Source organism: Diplotaxodon limnothrissa, linkage group LG22 (genome assembly GCF_057381915.1).
Source record: "Diplotaxodon limnothrissa isolate DT_005_m linkage group LG22, D_limnothrissa_male_GT1.1, whole genome shotgun sequence".
In the NCBI taxonomy this organism is placed as follows: Eukaryota; Metazoa; Chordata; class Actinopteri; order Cichliformes; family Cichlidae; genus Diplotaxodon; species Diplotaxodon limnothrissa.
In genome coordinates this window covers 14,786,637-14,800,015 of record NC_140616.1, presented here as the reverse complement: position 1 = coordinate 14,800,015, position 13,379 = coordinate 14,786,637, and the positions used below count along the sequence as shown (strand labels likewise).

The window sequence follows — 13,379 nt, the reverse complement described above, 5'->3', positions numbered from 1 at the left end:
TATTTGCTAAAAGGTTTCTCAGATTTGGCTCTCTATTATAGAAATATGTTTAGATGCTGTGATGATTGTGACATTTATTTTGATTAGGCTAACTACTTCTAGCCCAATTCCATAACCACACCTGTTCATTTACAATATTAATAATTACAATATTAGATTTTGTATTAAATGCCTACCGGTGGTTTCTTCACAAAATAAATATCTATAAAAACAGAATGTGTGCTTAGATAAAAGCCTTTATGTGAACATTATCAAGCGCTAGTCTGTTTGTTTTAGGCAGGCTTTTTCTGCTTGATCTGCTTCATTTTGCTTCTTCTGTGTTTTATTCAGGTGTATTTATTACCTATGCTGTTTATTACCAGGTTGTAATAAAGTGTTTTGGGAAAAAAAATATCTTCAGGTTTTCTGTTACCACCTCAACCGAGTTGTTTATGGATCGGTTCCCTGGCTACACAAAATACAATGAATATATGTGTATGTGTGTGTGTACACACACACACACACACATTTTTTATAAAGATTCATACAATAATTATTTCCTCAAATTAAGCGGGGAGGGGTTCACCCGGAACTAGTATAAGGGAAACGAAAACCCGTAAACAAACGAATCAAGTGCAATAGCAACCAGCGATATGCGTAGCAACTGCTTGAAGGGTCTCAAAGTGCGTAATGTCTATGGAGTGAGCTCAAGGATGTTTAAAAACACCTCACAGTGCGCGTTTTGTCTCTTATAGAGCATCGGTACCAAACCTTTTCAAATATGGGACTAAAAGGTAAGCAGCGGGTGTAGAGGGTGTATTTTTCCCGACAGACTGTGAGCATGAGCTTCCAGCTGAGCAGTTTTGAGCAGATGGATGGATGGATCAAAAGACAGCATCACAGGGTCTCTGCTAATAATGCTGCTTGCTTTTAAGTTTATAAAGAATGATTACCACAACTGCTTTTGATGTGCTATAACATTAAGTACAGGATTTAGGATAATCATCTTATTTGTCAAAAACCGAAGGAGGCACACTACTTGTTTAAGTCTTTACCAACTGAAAACCTACTAGAAGTTGGCCTAGAAGCCCTTTTCATTTCTGCCATATTTCAGGCCTGCTTATAGAACAAAATGGGTTTGCATCAGAAGTTTGTGAGGGTGGTCTTTGCCTGGAAGCTATTCAAATAGCCAACAAACCACATCTTCACAGATATGTACTGTGGTGTCAAAACTCAGGGGAGGTCACCAAATGGGGGAAAAGAGTTAATGAAACACAGACAAGTCCAATAACCATATAAATGTTTTTTTTTTTTTTTTTATTAAATCAAACACCACACGCTTTCAGTGACAGTTGCCTTTCCAAGATAATCTTTCTCTTCACTTTGGATTTCTGTACACATGAGCAAAACTAGCAATATATTCATTTTTACATATTGCATCAAAAACAAAACAAAACACACACCTCAACATTAACTAATATTGAAGAAACACCTTTGAACTGCTTTGGACGCCTCTTTCTATCGATTGTACTGAAGTATGCATTTTCTGTTTTTCCTCAGCAAGCTCATGTCATTTAGATACATGGTTTGTAAATGTAGAAACTAGTTTTTAGGGGAGAAAAAAAAAAAAAAAAACTACTCAGATGTTAACTCTGGTGTCACACAATAACCGTATCTCACATCTGACAAAATTCAGAACTGGGTCACATTTGCAGATGAAAGTGGGTCAGACAAAAAGTGTCATTTGTGCAATGAAATACTAATAAAGTGATCAGAATGATGCTTTACTTTTGTGTTTTCAGGAAAAGAAAAATTATAGCTTTAAAACTGAGATTTGGTAAAATATTTCAGTTTGAGCTTAGTGCAGTAAATCTTAGGCTCCCGCACAAATCACCATACCATACAAAGAAGCCCACTTGCTACATAGATAAAAGTTAAACTACCTTTCCTACATTTTGGATTATATTACAAGTATTTGGCATCAAATCTAACAGCATTTTTCTTCAGTTTAAATGCAAGCATTTTCCCCTCCTTTTTACAGCAGGCACTTAGTATTCAGTAAGGAATGCCAACACTCAGTTCTATTACTGGTGCTCAAGGACAGTTTTTCCCTGAATTATGATCAAAAAGGAAAGAATGCAACCATTTTTAAACAAAAGGCTGTCACTTATCTTTCAAAGATTGATAAAATAAGAACATCTTCCTACATCAATTTATGGTATGTTATCCACACTGGCAGTAGTGTCATGTTCTGACAACATCTAGATCAAAGAAATGGACTCAACAAATACTGTAAATCATCCAACGTGATCAGGCTGTTTCAACTGCCTTCTTTAAATTAACGCAGCTTCAGTTTTCCCCTTTTAACAGCAACGTCAACAAGCAGATTACAGAACAGAAATCTCAGCACAAATTTGTTTTCTTTACATGATTGATACAACTTAAAATAATGCATCCATTGAAATCTATTGCTTCAGTTAACTGCATGCATCTCAAGTGCAAAAAACATTCATTGGTTTAATCTGGCAAATCAAACACTTAAATCATTAGTTTAAACACAAAATACCACATGTGATTTCAAGATGGCACAAACATCCAGCAAATACAATACTGCAAAACTATAAAATAAACTCGACAAATCAAAGGCAGTGCAGACACAAGATGATGATAAAGCCAAGGCAAGTAAGCCGGCAGCACGTGCTCTTCCGCTCAAAGCTTGCATTGATTTTGTTTGACATACAACTGTACAAATAAATCCACATCAACGTCCTGGTGCTCAGTCTTTTTGGAGAGGAATCCTTGTTTCCTTCAGTTTTTTACCTTTGGACATTTTCAATGTCATTTTTAAATATACCGTCCGTAATACTGGAAGTTATATTGCATCCAAGGATACATGCAAAAGTCAGTCTGGTCTATGTCAAGCCATGGAGATTCTTAAGTGGTTGACCAGGATGTCAGGCTTTAGCTTGTAGAAGTTTACTGGCTTTAACATTTAAAAGTGTTGCCTCTGGATATACAAAGATGCTCCTCAGCCCCTGATATAGAATCCCCATTTTCATATAGTTTCTCTGGAAGAAGGATCCTGGATCCAGGCTGTAGCTTGTGCACAGTTGGCAGTGGTTCACACTTGTTGCACCTGCTGGTATGTGCATTCTTAAACATTCACTGAGCGGAGGAGCGTGTGGTTTTTATTAGTCTTCCCACTTTTAAGATGAATGTATTAAAGCAGAGGAGTCCCCAACCCCCAAAGAAGTCTAACCTTTGAGCCAATGAACGGTAGATTAAACCACTAGCACCATATATTTGTTTTCGTACAGTGGATTGCACAGTTGGAGGCTGACAGGGGTGCAGTGTGAGACTAGACAAGACTCCTAAATATCCAAAATCATTTCCTGATGGTTTTCTAATGTGCAAAAATAAAGTCACAACTTTCGTGCCAAAGCTTCAACAGCTTCATAAACATCAGCTTGCCATGGATTCCCTCGAACCTGCTCTATAATACCTCATTGGCGTGTTTCACAGACTAGTGTGTGGGTGTCTGTCCTGTGTTATGTAGTGCTCCCGTAATGAATGACATAGTAGTCATGGACGTACATCAACACGGCGATGGGCTGTCCAATTATGAGTGAGATCCACACGGCCGCGTTGCCGTAATTTCCGTTCAGGAAGCGACTTACGAACAAAGCCAGAGGAACCTGAAGGGTTTAAAAGGTCAGAGGTGAATGCATGTGTATGCCTCAGTATATAATGAAATGAATAAATATAGGGCCTTACCTGAGCCATCATTCCCATGAATGCCCACAGTCTAAACATCTTGAGAGGAATGCTCACCAGGTACTGAGGAAAGAAACAGATTCCCTTTTTTAGAACTCAGCAGTTGCATTTATAACAGTGATGCTGTAAGCTAGCAACTCTTCTTTCAGTTTCTGTGCATGCACCAGGAACCTCTGAATTTCTGCCCTCATGTAGGAATAAAACATTTAGTAAAAACAGTCTGCTTCACATACAGAAGTAAAAACAGCCATCAAAGGTGTTTGAGGCTAAATGTTGCTCAGTTACCTCATGGAAAAAGGCAGAAGCCAGAAAAACAGCAGTTTGAGCCAGAAATTTGTTCACCCCCTTCCTCAACATTGGCTTATAGAAATGTCTGCAAAACAGGGAAACAGACAAATGACTCCTGGTCTTTCTTTTTATATCTGGGTCTAACTATATATGCACTATTAATGAGACTAAAGCCAATCAAACCATGTGGCAATACTGATTTTAAATAAATAAATAAATAAATAAATAAATACTTGTCATTACAGAGTTTGCTGCTCACCTCAGGCACCACTTGTGCACTGGGATGTTCCAGTTGGCCCAGAAGTATGTGACAGTCTCAGAGTTCCTGAAATCAAGAGCAGTTTAAGGAACTGATGTCAAAACTGCAGTGCGATTTGAATCAATATTTCTAGGAAAACACTCTTTGAAACCTATGTGATACATCATCTGTTGCATTTGGAAACACCATCACTTCTACATCTGACAGACTGCACAACATCATATTAAAGTAACAGAAAAATGGAAGAAGCAAAAAAATAAATAAATAAATGAAAGATGAGAGGAGTCACACAGAAAATGTATGCTTGACGACTCACCACCAGTCCCTGTAGAACTCCCGATCTCCAAACTGCAGGAGCTCTGCCACAAAGTTCAGAGAGGAATGGAAAAACCAATAGAAGAATATTAACCATATTAGATGGTTAGGAACCTGGGAGGAGGCAGCCAGGGGGGAGGATTAGAAAAGGAGAGAGGAAAAGGTGTCTAGGTTGGTAAGGTTGAACTACTGTTGACTAACAAATTAACTCTTGAGACCTCTTTTGAGATGAGCACAGAATAAATTTCACTTTAAAAATGTTAAAATAATACAAAAAACAAAAAAAAAACCAAACAAAAAACGACAATACCAGAATAAAGGAATTAATTTGAGTGTTTAATTTAGATCACTAATACTAATAACAGATCACTGATAAAGTCTCTGATGTGCAGTCTAGATACTCACAGCTAGTTTCAGCAGCCGCTCCACCATCCTAGAAAAGTCCATTTCCTTTAAGAAGTAATAAAAAAAGATACCTTTTCTTTATAAGACCGCTCCAGTTTCAGGCAAATATTTTTGACTCTTGCCTTATTGGAGCCATTGTAAGTGATGCAGTGAGTGTCTCTATGTTTATACACACCTGGAACGGTTTCATTGAGTTCTTAACACTTGGGACCATCCACTGGAAGACACAGACTTAGGTTAGGGGTTTTTTTTTGCTGCTTTTCCACAATATACTCAAAGAAGAAATGTGTTCGAACTAGGCATATCACAATTTCAGATTTTCACTAAACAATGTAAGAGAATGACAGATAAACAATATTCAGCTACAGAAAACAAACTATAAGTCAAATCTAAATATATTTATTGCAGGCAGCATTTTCCGGCTCCAAGGTTTCAGCATGTGGTAATGGAGTAGAAGCAGAATGGTAACGGCTATACGGGGCATGCCAACTTTGTAAATTTGATGCAAGAATCTGCTGGTGTGTGAAAGAAGTAACTGTAGCATCAGAAAAGTGAGCAAAGACCATTGTTATTTCACGACACCCCCGATTTAAATCACACTTGACTGATCAGTTATTTAATGCATGCATACAGTGTATGATCAGCATGCTTGCCAAGTGTCTGTAAATATTCTACATACCTGCTGTATTAATCCCACCAACAACTGCATGAGGAAAAGCTGGAAGAAAAGAACACGTTAAGATTTAAACAAAACATTCACCTCCTCGTTTGTGATTGCGATTCATTTTCTGTCATTATAATTAGGTCACCAACTAAAATTTTGGGACCGTTTCTGATCATTTCCTCTCACCATTTCAAAAAGTCTTCTGACCAGAAACCTTTTGCGTATCCGTGGAGACCGTGGGAAGTTGAGCTGGTAGCAGAGAGTTGGTGCAAAGATGAAGTAGTACATGTCTAAAGACAAACACAAACAGGTCACATCAATGTGTCACATTAATGACTTGATCCTACACTTTCTGACTTTGATACTGGAATGTTTTAAAAAAAATTAATAAGACCTTGTGAGAAACGACATTTACTGGCTATACAAAGAGATACTCCTCAGCCCCTACTTTAACAAGTTAATATTTACACAGCAAATATTTTGACCCACTAATTTTCTTTCTCATTGTTGTTGGTAGCAATGTCCATCTGCACTAACTGTGCAGTCTGTTACCTCTGTGTGTGAGGTTGCCTGGGTAGGAGACATTGGTGTTAACCGCTGACCCGTTGGACTGTGCCACAATTGGACCTGAATGTGGCAGATGAATAGGCACAACAATTAGAATTTCAAGCATCATTCAATTTTATTTTATTCATTATGGTGTATTAAAATGAATCCACAGTAATATAGCTACAGATGCAGATCCAGCTTTCATCCACGGTCAATTGAAATAGCGCCAGCTATTCTATGAAAGAGTTGCACATGTTACTATGCCACCACTAGATGGCAGTATAAGCAAAACAGTGCAACAAATCTCTGCAGGTATGAATCATCTACTGAATTCATTCACAGATACGAGTCGTTTTGTTGACCTTAGTCACAATGATTCAACGGCTCAGCAGTTCCTATGCTAATATACTTACACGAATATGATCGTGTCATTCTTTTAGCTTTGGCTTGTCTGATTTCTCTGCACCACTTGTTGGAGTCCATGTAGGAGTACAGCTTGAGAAACAGCACTGTGTAGGTGCCTAAGGAGAGCACACCACCCACTGACACAGACACACACAATGTACGAGTCACTAGCAGTGTGCAATAGATGACATGGTACATAATAAATAAATAATGAACCAAGCATAGCTGGGTATGTGTACAGATTGACTCACTGGCTCACTCATATTCACCTTAAAGTACTTGACATTATTGCTCTCATTTGTTCTAATTTTCTAAACAGAAGACCCACTCTTGTGTAAAAAAGAATAAAGCATAAGAAAAAAAAAAAAAAAAAAATCATGTACCTGGTGTGATGGAGGTCACAGTGAGTACTGAGGCTGAAGGAAAGATTAACAAGGATGTCAGATTAAACAAGTGAAGAATCAGCCCTGTAGTTTCGGAGATTGTGCCCTAGAAAGAATAAAGGACAAAAAGTAAGCAATATTTTATTAATACTTTCAGTATTTTTTCTCTTAAGGAACTGTGCTATCTAATCTGGATCAGCTTCAGTGTTCTTATCGGATTTAAGAGCAGGTATAAAAAGAGGTGGCGCTGTGATGTTGAATTTACTTTGAAGACTTCGGCAACTGAAAAGCACCTGTTTCAAGCACACATGGGAGATCACAGAACGACAACCTTCTAATCAAATCCACTTTCTTTGTACTGTAAGAAAACAGTGTTATCACATCAACAAATAAGCTTACTGAGGTCGAAGAGTCCCAGACGAAGAACTGAGCATCACAAGTTAAATGAAAATTTAATCCAACACAGAAAAACACATATTCGTGTAGGGACTTACCACAGCCAGACGCCGCTCTATGTACAAGGCTGCTAATATGAACACATTGGACACTAAAACACAAAAACAAAAACAGTACTCAAACTCTATGAGATGCTATGCCATAAAAATCAAAATCAATCATTACTCTGTTTATTTCAGTCACGAACTTCAAAAGAGAATTTGAAGAACATTCAAATATGACCTTTGTTTTAAGTTCTGCTTTCACCCTAGTACTGATTACCTGTGTTGTAAAACACAGACTGCATCAAGAATCAACTGTATCCAAGTAAATAAAATCTGAACAATCACCAGCAAAATATATTATACACAGAGGCTCACATGAACTGCACTTCTATGTGGCAACATTGCACATATGAGCCACTGAAAAACTTAATTACTCTGGATCCATTTACATCTTTTGTACTTAAAGAAGCTGTTAATAACCACTACACAGCAATACAACTACAAACCATGTTTGTGAATTTTATCATCTCAATCCTAAAGTCACAAATAAACACAAAGTTGTAACTCAATAACCGTGTGCAGTAAAATTAAGGCTCCGTACCAATGATTAGGCATGCTGCTGGCCAGCTGTAGGGGTCCTTTAAGAAGAGGGACACTACTTGGATAGGGTCTACCAAGATGCCATACCTGAAGAAGGAACAGAAATATATTTTACAGCTATAGGAAGTCATCTCTTAAAGTGATGCAAAAGGCTGGAGCCTGTCCAAGCTGATGTGGAACAAGAGGAAATAAGCTTCATAACCTAAGACCTGGAACAAGCTCATGCCTTAGAACATCTGTACTGCAGCAACAGTTCAAGTTGTTCTGGACGTGAAGCAGTTCTCAATATGTAAGCTCTTGTTGATTAAAACCCCCCAATAACAGCTACATAAATATAGGTGCATACTCACTTTATAATGTTCTCTAAGAAAAGTCGTGCATTACTCAGCACCTGAGAAAGATGCAACAGGACACAATATTAACATGACTCGTACTATAGAAATATTTCAAAGCATATTTTTCAAAGTTGTTCTTCATTAAAAAGCTGCAAAAAACCCCAAAAACAAAACACTTGTCTGAATCTTCAACGTGCAGATGTAACCGTTTGTTTATACACATTGAAACTGTTGCTATTCAAATTTGATGAAAAAACAAACAACAAAACAAAACACATTTATTCTTATGCTGGAATTTATTAAGGAGGAGGATATTAGAAATAAAAATGTTAGCTGCTGAGTTATAAATAGATTAGATCCTCAGCTAAATTTAGCCACATGTTCCTGCTGTTCACATTGACACCCTGCTGAAGTGCACTCTGATAGAAAGTGTCGAGCAAAACAAGTTTATTATTAAATTGTATATTTAAGTTCAGAGTCCAGCTTCATCTCAGCCATCGGGGCTATCAGAGAGTCTAAGATAACGCTAGACTTTGCACAATTTAAAGAAGCAACATTATATATGGGATCTGTACAGTTCTAGTTCATTTTTATATTAGTCACTTAAGCTAGTTAAGATAATGAGGACATTTGGTGTATGACACTTAATGGGGTCATGCTGCAGTGAATATCCCCACCAGCTTGCCAAACCCCGGCAGCAATGTGGTTTTGTCTGTAGTCCAAACCAGTAACCTTTACTTTAGTAACCTTCAGCACAGAGGAGACCACTGTAGCATGTCACACATTTACTGTAGCAACGTTTTGTAGAGAATATTGCAACATTGAAGATTTTCAAAGATTTGCCTTTTTCCTGCAGCCAACTTCAACAGAAGTATCTTGCTGTATGAAAGCCAGGTTGGCCAATTTAGTTATTAATGCTAGTAGCACTACAAAGTATAGCAGCCACAATGGTTAGTCTTTGCATACACTGTAGCAAACCATTTGAATTATTTTAAAAGGAGCTTCAGCAAATGTTACTTTCAAATAACCAGCTAGCATTAACAATAACAATACTAGCAAGCATTGTGAGCTATTGTGAATGAAGGAATTTCTTTGTCATTACTAATAAAAATGTCCCTGCTACAGATAGAAAATTGAGTTTTTCATAGAACTGATAACTGTTAAGGATGTTGGCTCACTAAAAATTTACAGTAAAGAAATCACCACAATATTAGATATGGGTCCAGTTAGATCAAAGTTAGAGCTGAAGCATTTTGAGTCAATCTTTTTGGAAAGAATCATCACGAATGATCTCCAGAGTTCTAATTTATTTATTTATGTTATTTTGCAGCTTTCCCCACATGAATTAAAAGAAAGATAAACACCGTCTGAAAGGTCCTACGGACAGTTAGCAAGAAAAAAAAAAAAAAAAAAAAGTAAACACTTTTTTTTGTTTACTAATACTGTTAAAAAAAAAAAAAATCTACATACCTTGGAGCAGATGACCTACTCAATAAGACTCCAAAATGAAATAGGAGAAACAAGATAGGAGAAACAGTGCCATTTAACCATTGAAAGAGATTCGCTGTCATTATATGAGGAGAAAGAAGTCCTCTTTTTTTCTATTTTACTGTGATTCTAATCCCACAACCTCTTGTTTTTTTGTTGCATGTTTTGCGTGATGCTCATTTATTTTTTTTTGCCCAATATACAAAACTCAAATAAAAACTTAAAAGACAGGACCCTTTTACTGTGAGGAGAGAGTGTTAACCACTGCGATGCCACGCTGTCCTAAATCACTAATAAAAGGAAAACAATTTGGCAGCAAATTAAAGACCCTCGCGTAATATAAGCCCACCTAACAAAGTTCACTTTTGATGAGAATGTTCAAACAAGCTCACTGAGATTAAACTGTAGCTTACAAACACGCCTCTTATCAAAAATATAGAAATATCTACAAGAAATGGCAACCCAGGCCAGAGCAAAACCAAAAAAAAAAAGAAAAAGAAAAAAGTACTTATGTGGCTAATCTGCAAGTGTTATGAGAGATAACACAAAAGTCGATTTATCAGCGTTCCTGCAGACAACACAACAAGTTAATGTGTCACAAAAAGTCAATGTAACAACAGGTCTAACAGCAAGCCCAGAGGGATGTGTACTTTGTGTGGGCTGGAACTTTTGTTTTGCTGCAGTAGTTTGGAGTTTTATACACTTTGGATGGCTGAGTGAGTGAGTGAGTGAGAGAGAGAGAGAGAAGTGGCAAAGAATAAGAATAACCATACATGAGCTGTTGAGATTAGAGAGTAATTCTTTGAGATTTCTTGCATGAGCCTTGTCCAGACCAGTAAGATTTAGGTGAATGAGGGGTCTAACTTTCTAAATGTTACAGTTTTCGAAGCAACGGTGGCATACATTTTCATTTCTGCGTGGACATGTAATGAGGTTTAACTCACCAGCATGACAACACACCAGTTGAGGATTCCTCTGTAGTTGCTGTAGCCGCTGGCTGAGCTCAAGAGAGACTCCTGTAGATTGTGACACCTGCAGAAAAACACACAGTCGTTCACCATTAAATTTTAGACTGTAATCAAATGATTAGCACTCTTTCCTGTCTCACTGTCTCCACAAGCTAAGGGGGGGAATCTAGTTAGGGCAACAGGATTGATTTTACAACTCTTACAAAGCACCGATAACTCAGAGTGAGTCATTTATGATTAACACATTGAGAAATCCTTCAAAAATGACACACGTGTGACTTCATGTTGAGGACCAGCTATGCTGAACTTCCTTTACTTAGCTTATTTTCCTTGATGGACCGATTACCACTTTCTTGGTGGTAATGCACTTAACAACAATGTGGTATAATCTGACATTAAAGTTAATATCAACTTCAAGTTAGGATCAGAGGGAAATTATTTAATTTCTATACCAGCTTTTACGTGGATGAATCACACACTGCAGTTAAAAGGTTTACATAGCACTGCCCCCAATCTATGCTTTAGAAAACTGAAGCGTTTCATCAAGAAACCATAAAGGAACTTTTACACAGCCATAGGTGATAAAGGGTGAACGAGGACAGAGGAGGAGAAGACTGGTCAGAGGAAAATGGTTAAGAGGTGAGGAGATGGAGCAATAACAGCGAGTTAGGAAAACTGTAGAGAGGGCAAGAGGATGGAAAAATAAAGGAGGAAAAACCAAAGTGGTTTTTAACATAGTGCCAGGACACTCACTCAGCATGAGAAATGTGCAGAAATGCATGCAAACAGTAGACATGCTATCGCCAAAGCATGTGTCACAAGAACACATCACTTGCCTACGTCAGCTGGCTGGGATCCAATTAAAATAAAAATTAACCACAAATTAAAATCACCTTCCTTTTACTGGGTATTAAAGTGCCGTATTAGGACCCTGGCCTTCACACCAATTACAAGGATGTAGAAATTCCATGGGGTAATCAAGAAGGCATGGCTTCAACCTAAAGAAATGCATGCTTTAAATAGGTAGGCAGATCTGAGAAGCTGGTGTGGTGCCCATAGGTAGAAGCACGGGCTATTGTTTGCAGCAAGGTCGGTCATACCCTACCTGTTCTCCTGACACACCCTGTATACAAACTCAAAGCTACCCTCTGTTCAACAAGTGAGTGAGTGTCCTGCCAAAGAAGTCTGTTACTACTATTCATTTTTATATTGCTTCAAAATTAGAGACATCTGAGACAAACTCTCCATCGATCTGCTGACTATTTTCTTAAATTATTTATTATTGGCCTGGCAAAAGAGCAAACTCCAGCTAATAAAAAAAGCAAGCAATGAAAGTTATGTCAGTTTGTTTATAAAGCTGGAAATAAAAAAGCTCCCCAGACCTGTGCCAGACTCTCACAGATTGCATTCATGCAAGGCTATTAAAGAAATGTAGAAAATGCAGAAAAAAAACAGGGGATGAACGAAGGCAACTCAAAAGGAGGCATTTAAAGCTTATGGAAATGTTAAGATTAAGTGCAACTTTTGGGTTTCTGCAACTCTTTTTTTTTTTTAATGCCCACTAGCTCAAGAACAGCTTTGTAAGAAATAAGTACCAGCTAACCTGTCATGAAACGGCAATTAAGCTACTGGAAACAATGGAGGAAGAATAACGACTCTGGCTAAATTACACATGAATGAAAAGGGGAGGAGGAGTATGAGATGTACCCCTCTGCTAACAATTTACCGTTAACGTCTGTACGTAATGCTGGAACGTTAACGTCAAAGGTTACCTGAGCTTTTCGTTGATATCTTCTACCGCACTCCTCTGTTTCTTCGGACTGTTTGCGAGCTGCTGCTGCTGTGTTGACTTCCCCATTTCTTTCTCCACATTGCCGTTATTGTTCGCATGCTTCTGGACCTTGTCTGCGGCTTTTTCTTTAGCGGAACAAGGGGGAGGTTTCTCCCCTGCGTCTTGCCTCTTGGTTTGCTTGGTGCTGGTGCTGGTTGTCCTCCTCCGGCGGGTTACGGGCCCTCTCGTCTCGGCTGTTTCGCTCATTTCCGCGGCTTCAGTCACGCTGTTTCTACCTGCTCGACATTGTTGGTCAAACTGCCCGCCGCTCGTTTGTCCCTCAGTAACTTCACAACAGGAGCTGAACAAACAGCAGCGGGATGTTCTTCTTCCTGCAATGTGAGCGCTGGTAATGAGAGGGGCGGTTCATTACGACGGCTCAAGGTGCATTTGTCAGAAGGGTTGCCAGTTCTGTATTTTCAGCTAACATCCCCCGTTCGTAAAGAAAAAAAATAAAATAAAGCAATCACAGTGTCCTGTCCGTTTTTTCTTTGTTATTTGCAATTACGATACAAACACTCACTTTTTCCTTATAAAAAAAGTTACTGCATAAGAACATTTCTGTCTCAAAATTTATTATACAAAGTATAATTGCCTGTGTCGCTCACATGTATGGACTACAAATCTGTGATCAAGTCAGGTTGCAGTGCGAGTGAAAGGAAAACCAATAGTATACGTCGGTTTGGTCACGTGGTA

At 38.2% G+C, this 13,379-nt stretch overlaps 1 protein-coding gene across 1 annotated transcript; it reads right to left on the bottom strand.

The window, feature by feature from the left end:
• Window positions 1-1,316: 1,316 nt before the first annotated feature.
• Window positions 1,317-13,045, bottom strand: dgat1a (diacylglycerol O-acyltransferase 1a). The gene is made up of 17 exons (XM_085346274.1): window positions 12,625-13,045; window positions 10,829-10,916; window positions 8,412-8,452; window positions 8,063-8,148; window positions 7,516-7,568; window positions 7,022-7,127; window positions 6,647-6,775; window positions 6,237-6,311; window positions 5,871-5,974; window positions 5,700-5,738; window positions 5,196-5,237; window positions 5,021-5,065; window positions 4,617-4,729; window positions 4,301-4,366; window positions 4,039-4,126; window positions 3,754-3,816; window positions 1,317-3,674 (listed from the first exon to the last, which is right to left on the bottom strand). Exons 1-17 carry the CDS (start codon window positions 12,888-12,890, stop codon window positions 3,528-3,530), a joined length of 1,551 nt encoding a protein of 516 aa, XP_085202400.1. The 5' UTR covers window positions 12,891-13,045; the 3' UTR covers window positions 1,317-3,527.
• Between the last annotated feature and the right edge of the window lie 334 nt (window positions 13,046-13,379).

Bases quoted from the DNA above. Each gene is read 5' to 3' on its own strand.
- dgat1a (XM_085346274.1), bottom strand. From the start codon at position 12,890: ATGAGCGAAACAGCCGAGACGAGAGGGCCCGTAACCCGCCGGAGGAGG. The intron at 8,453-10,828 runs GTGAGTTAAACC...CATCTTTCTCAG, and splicing joins ACTGGTGTGTTGTCATGCTG to GTGCTGAGTAATGCACGACT. The intron at 6,312-6,646 runs GTAAGTATATTA...TGCCACATTCAG, and splicing joins AATGACACGATCATATTCGT to GTCCAATTGTGGCACAGTCC.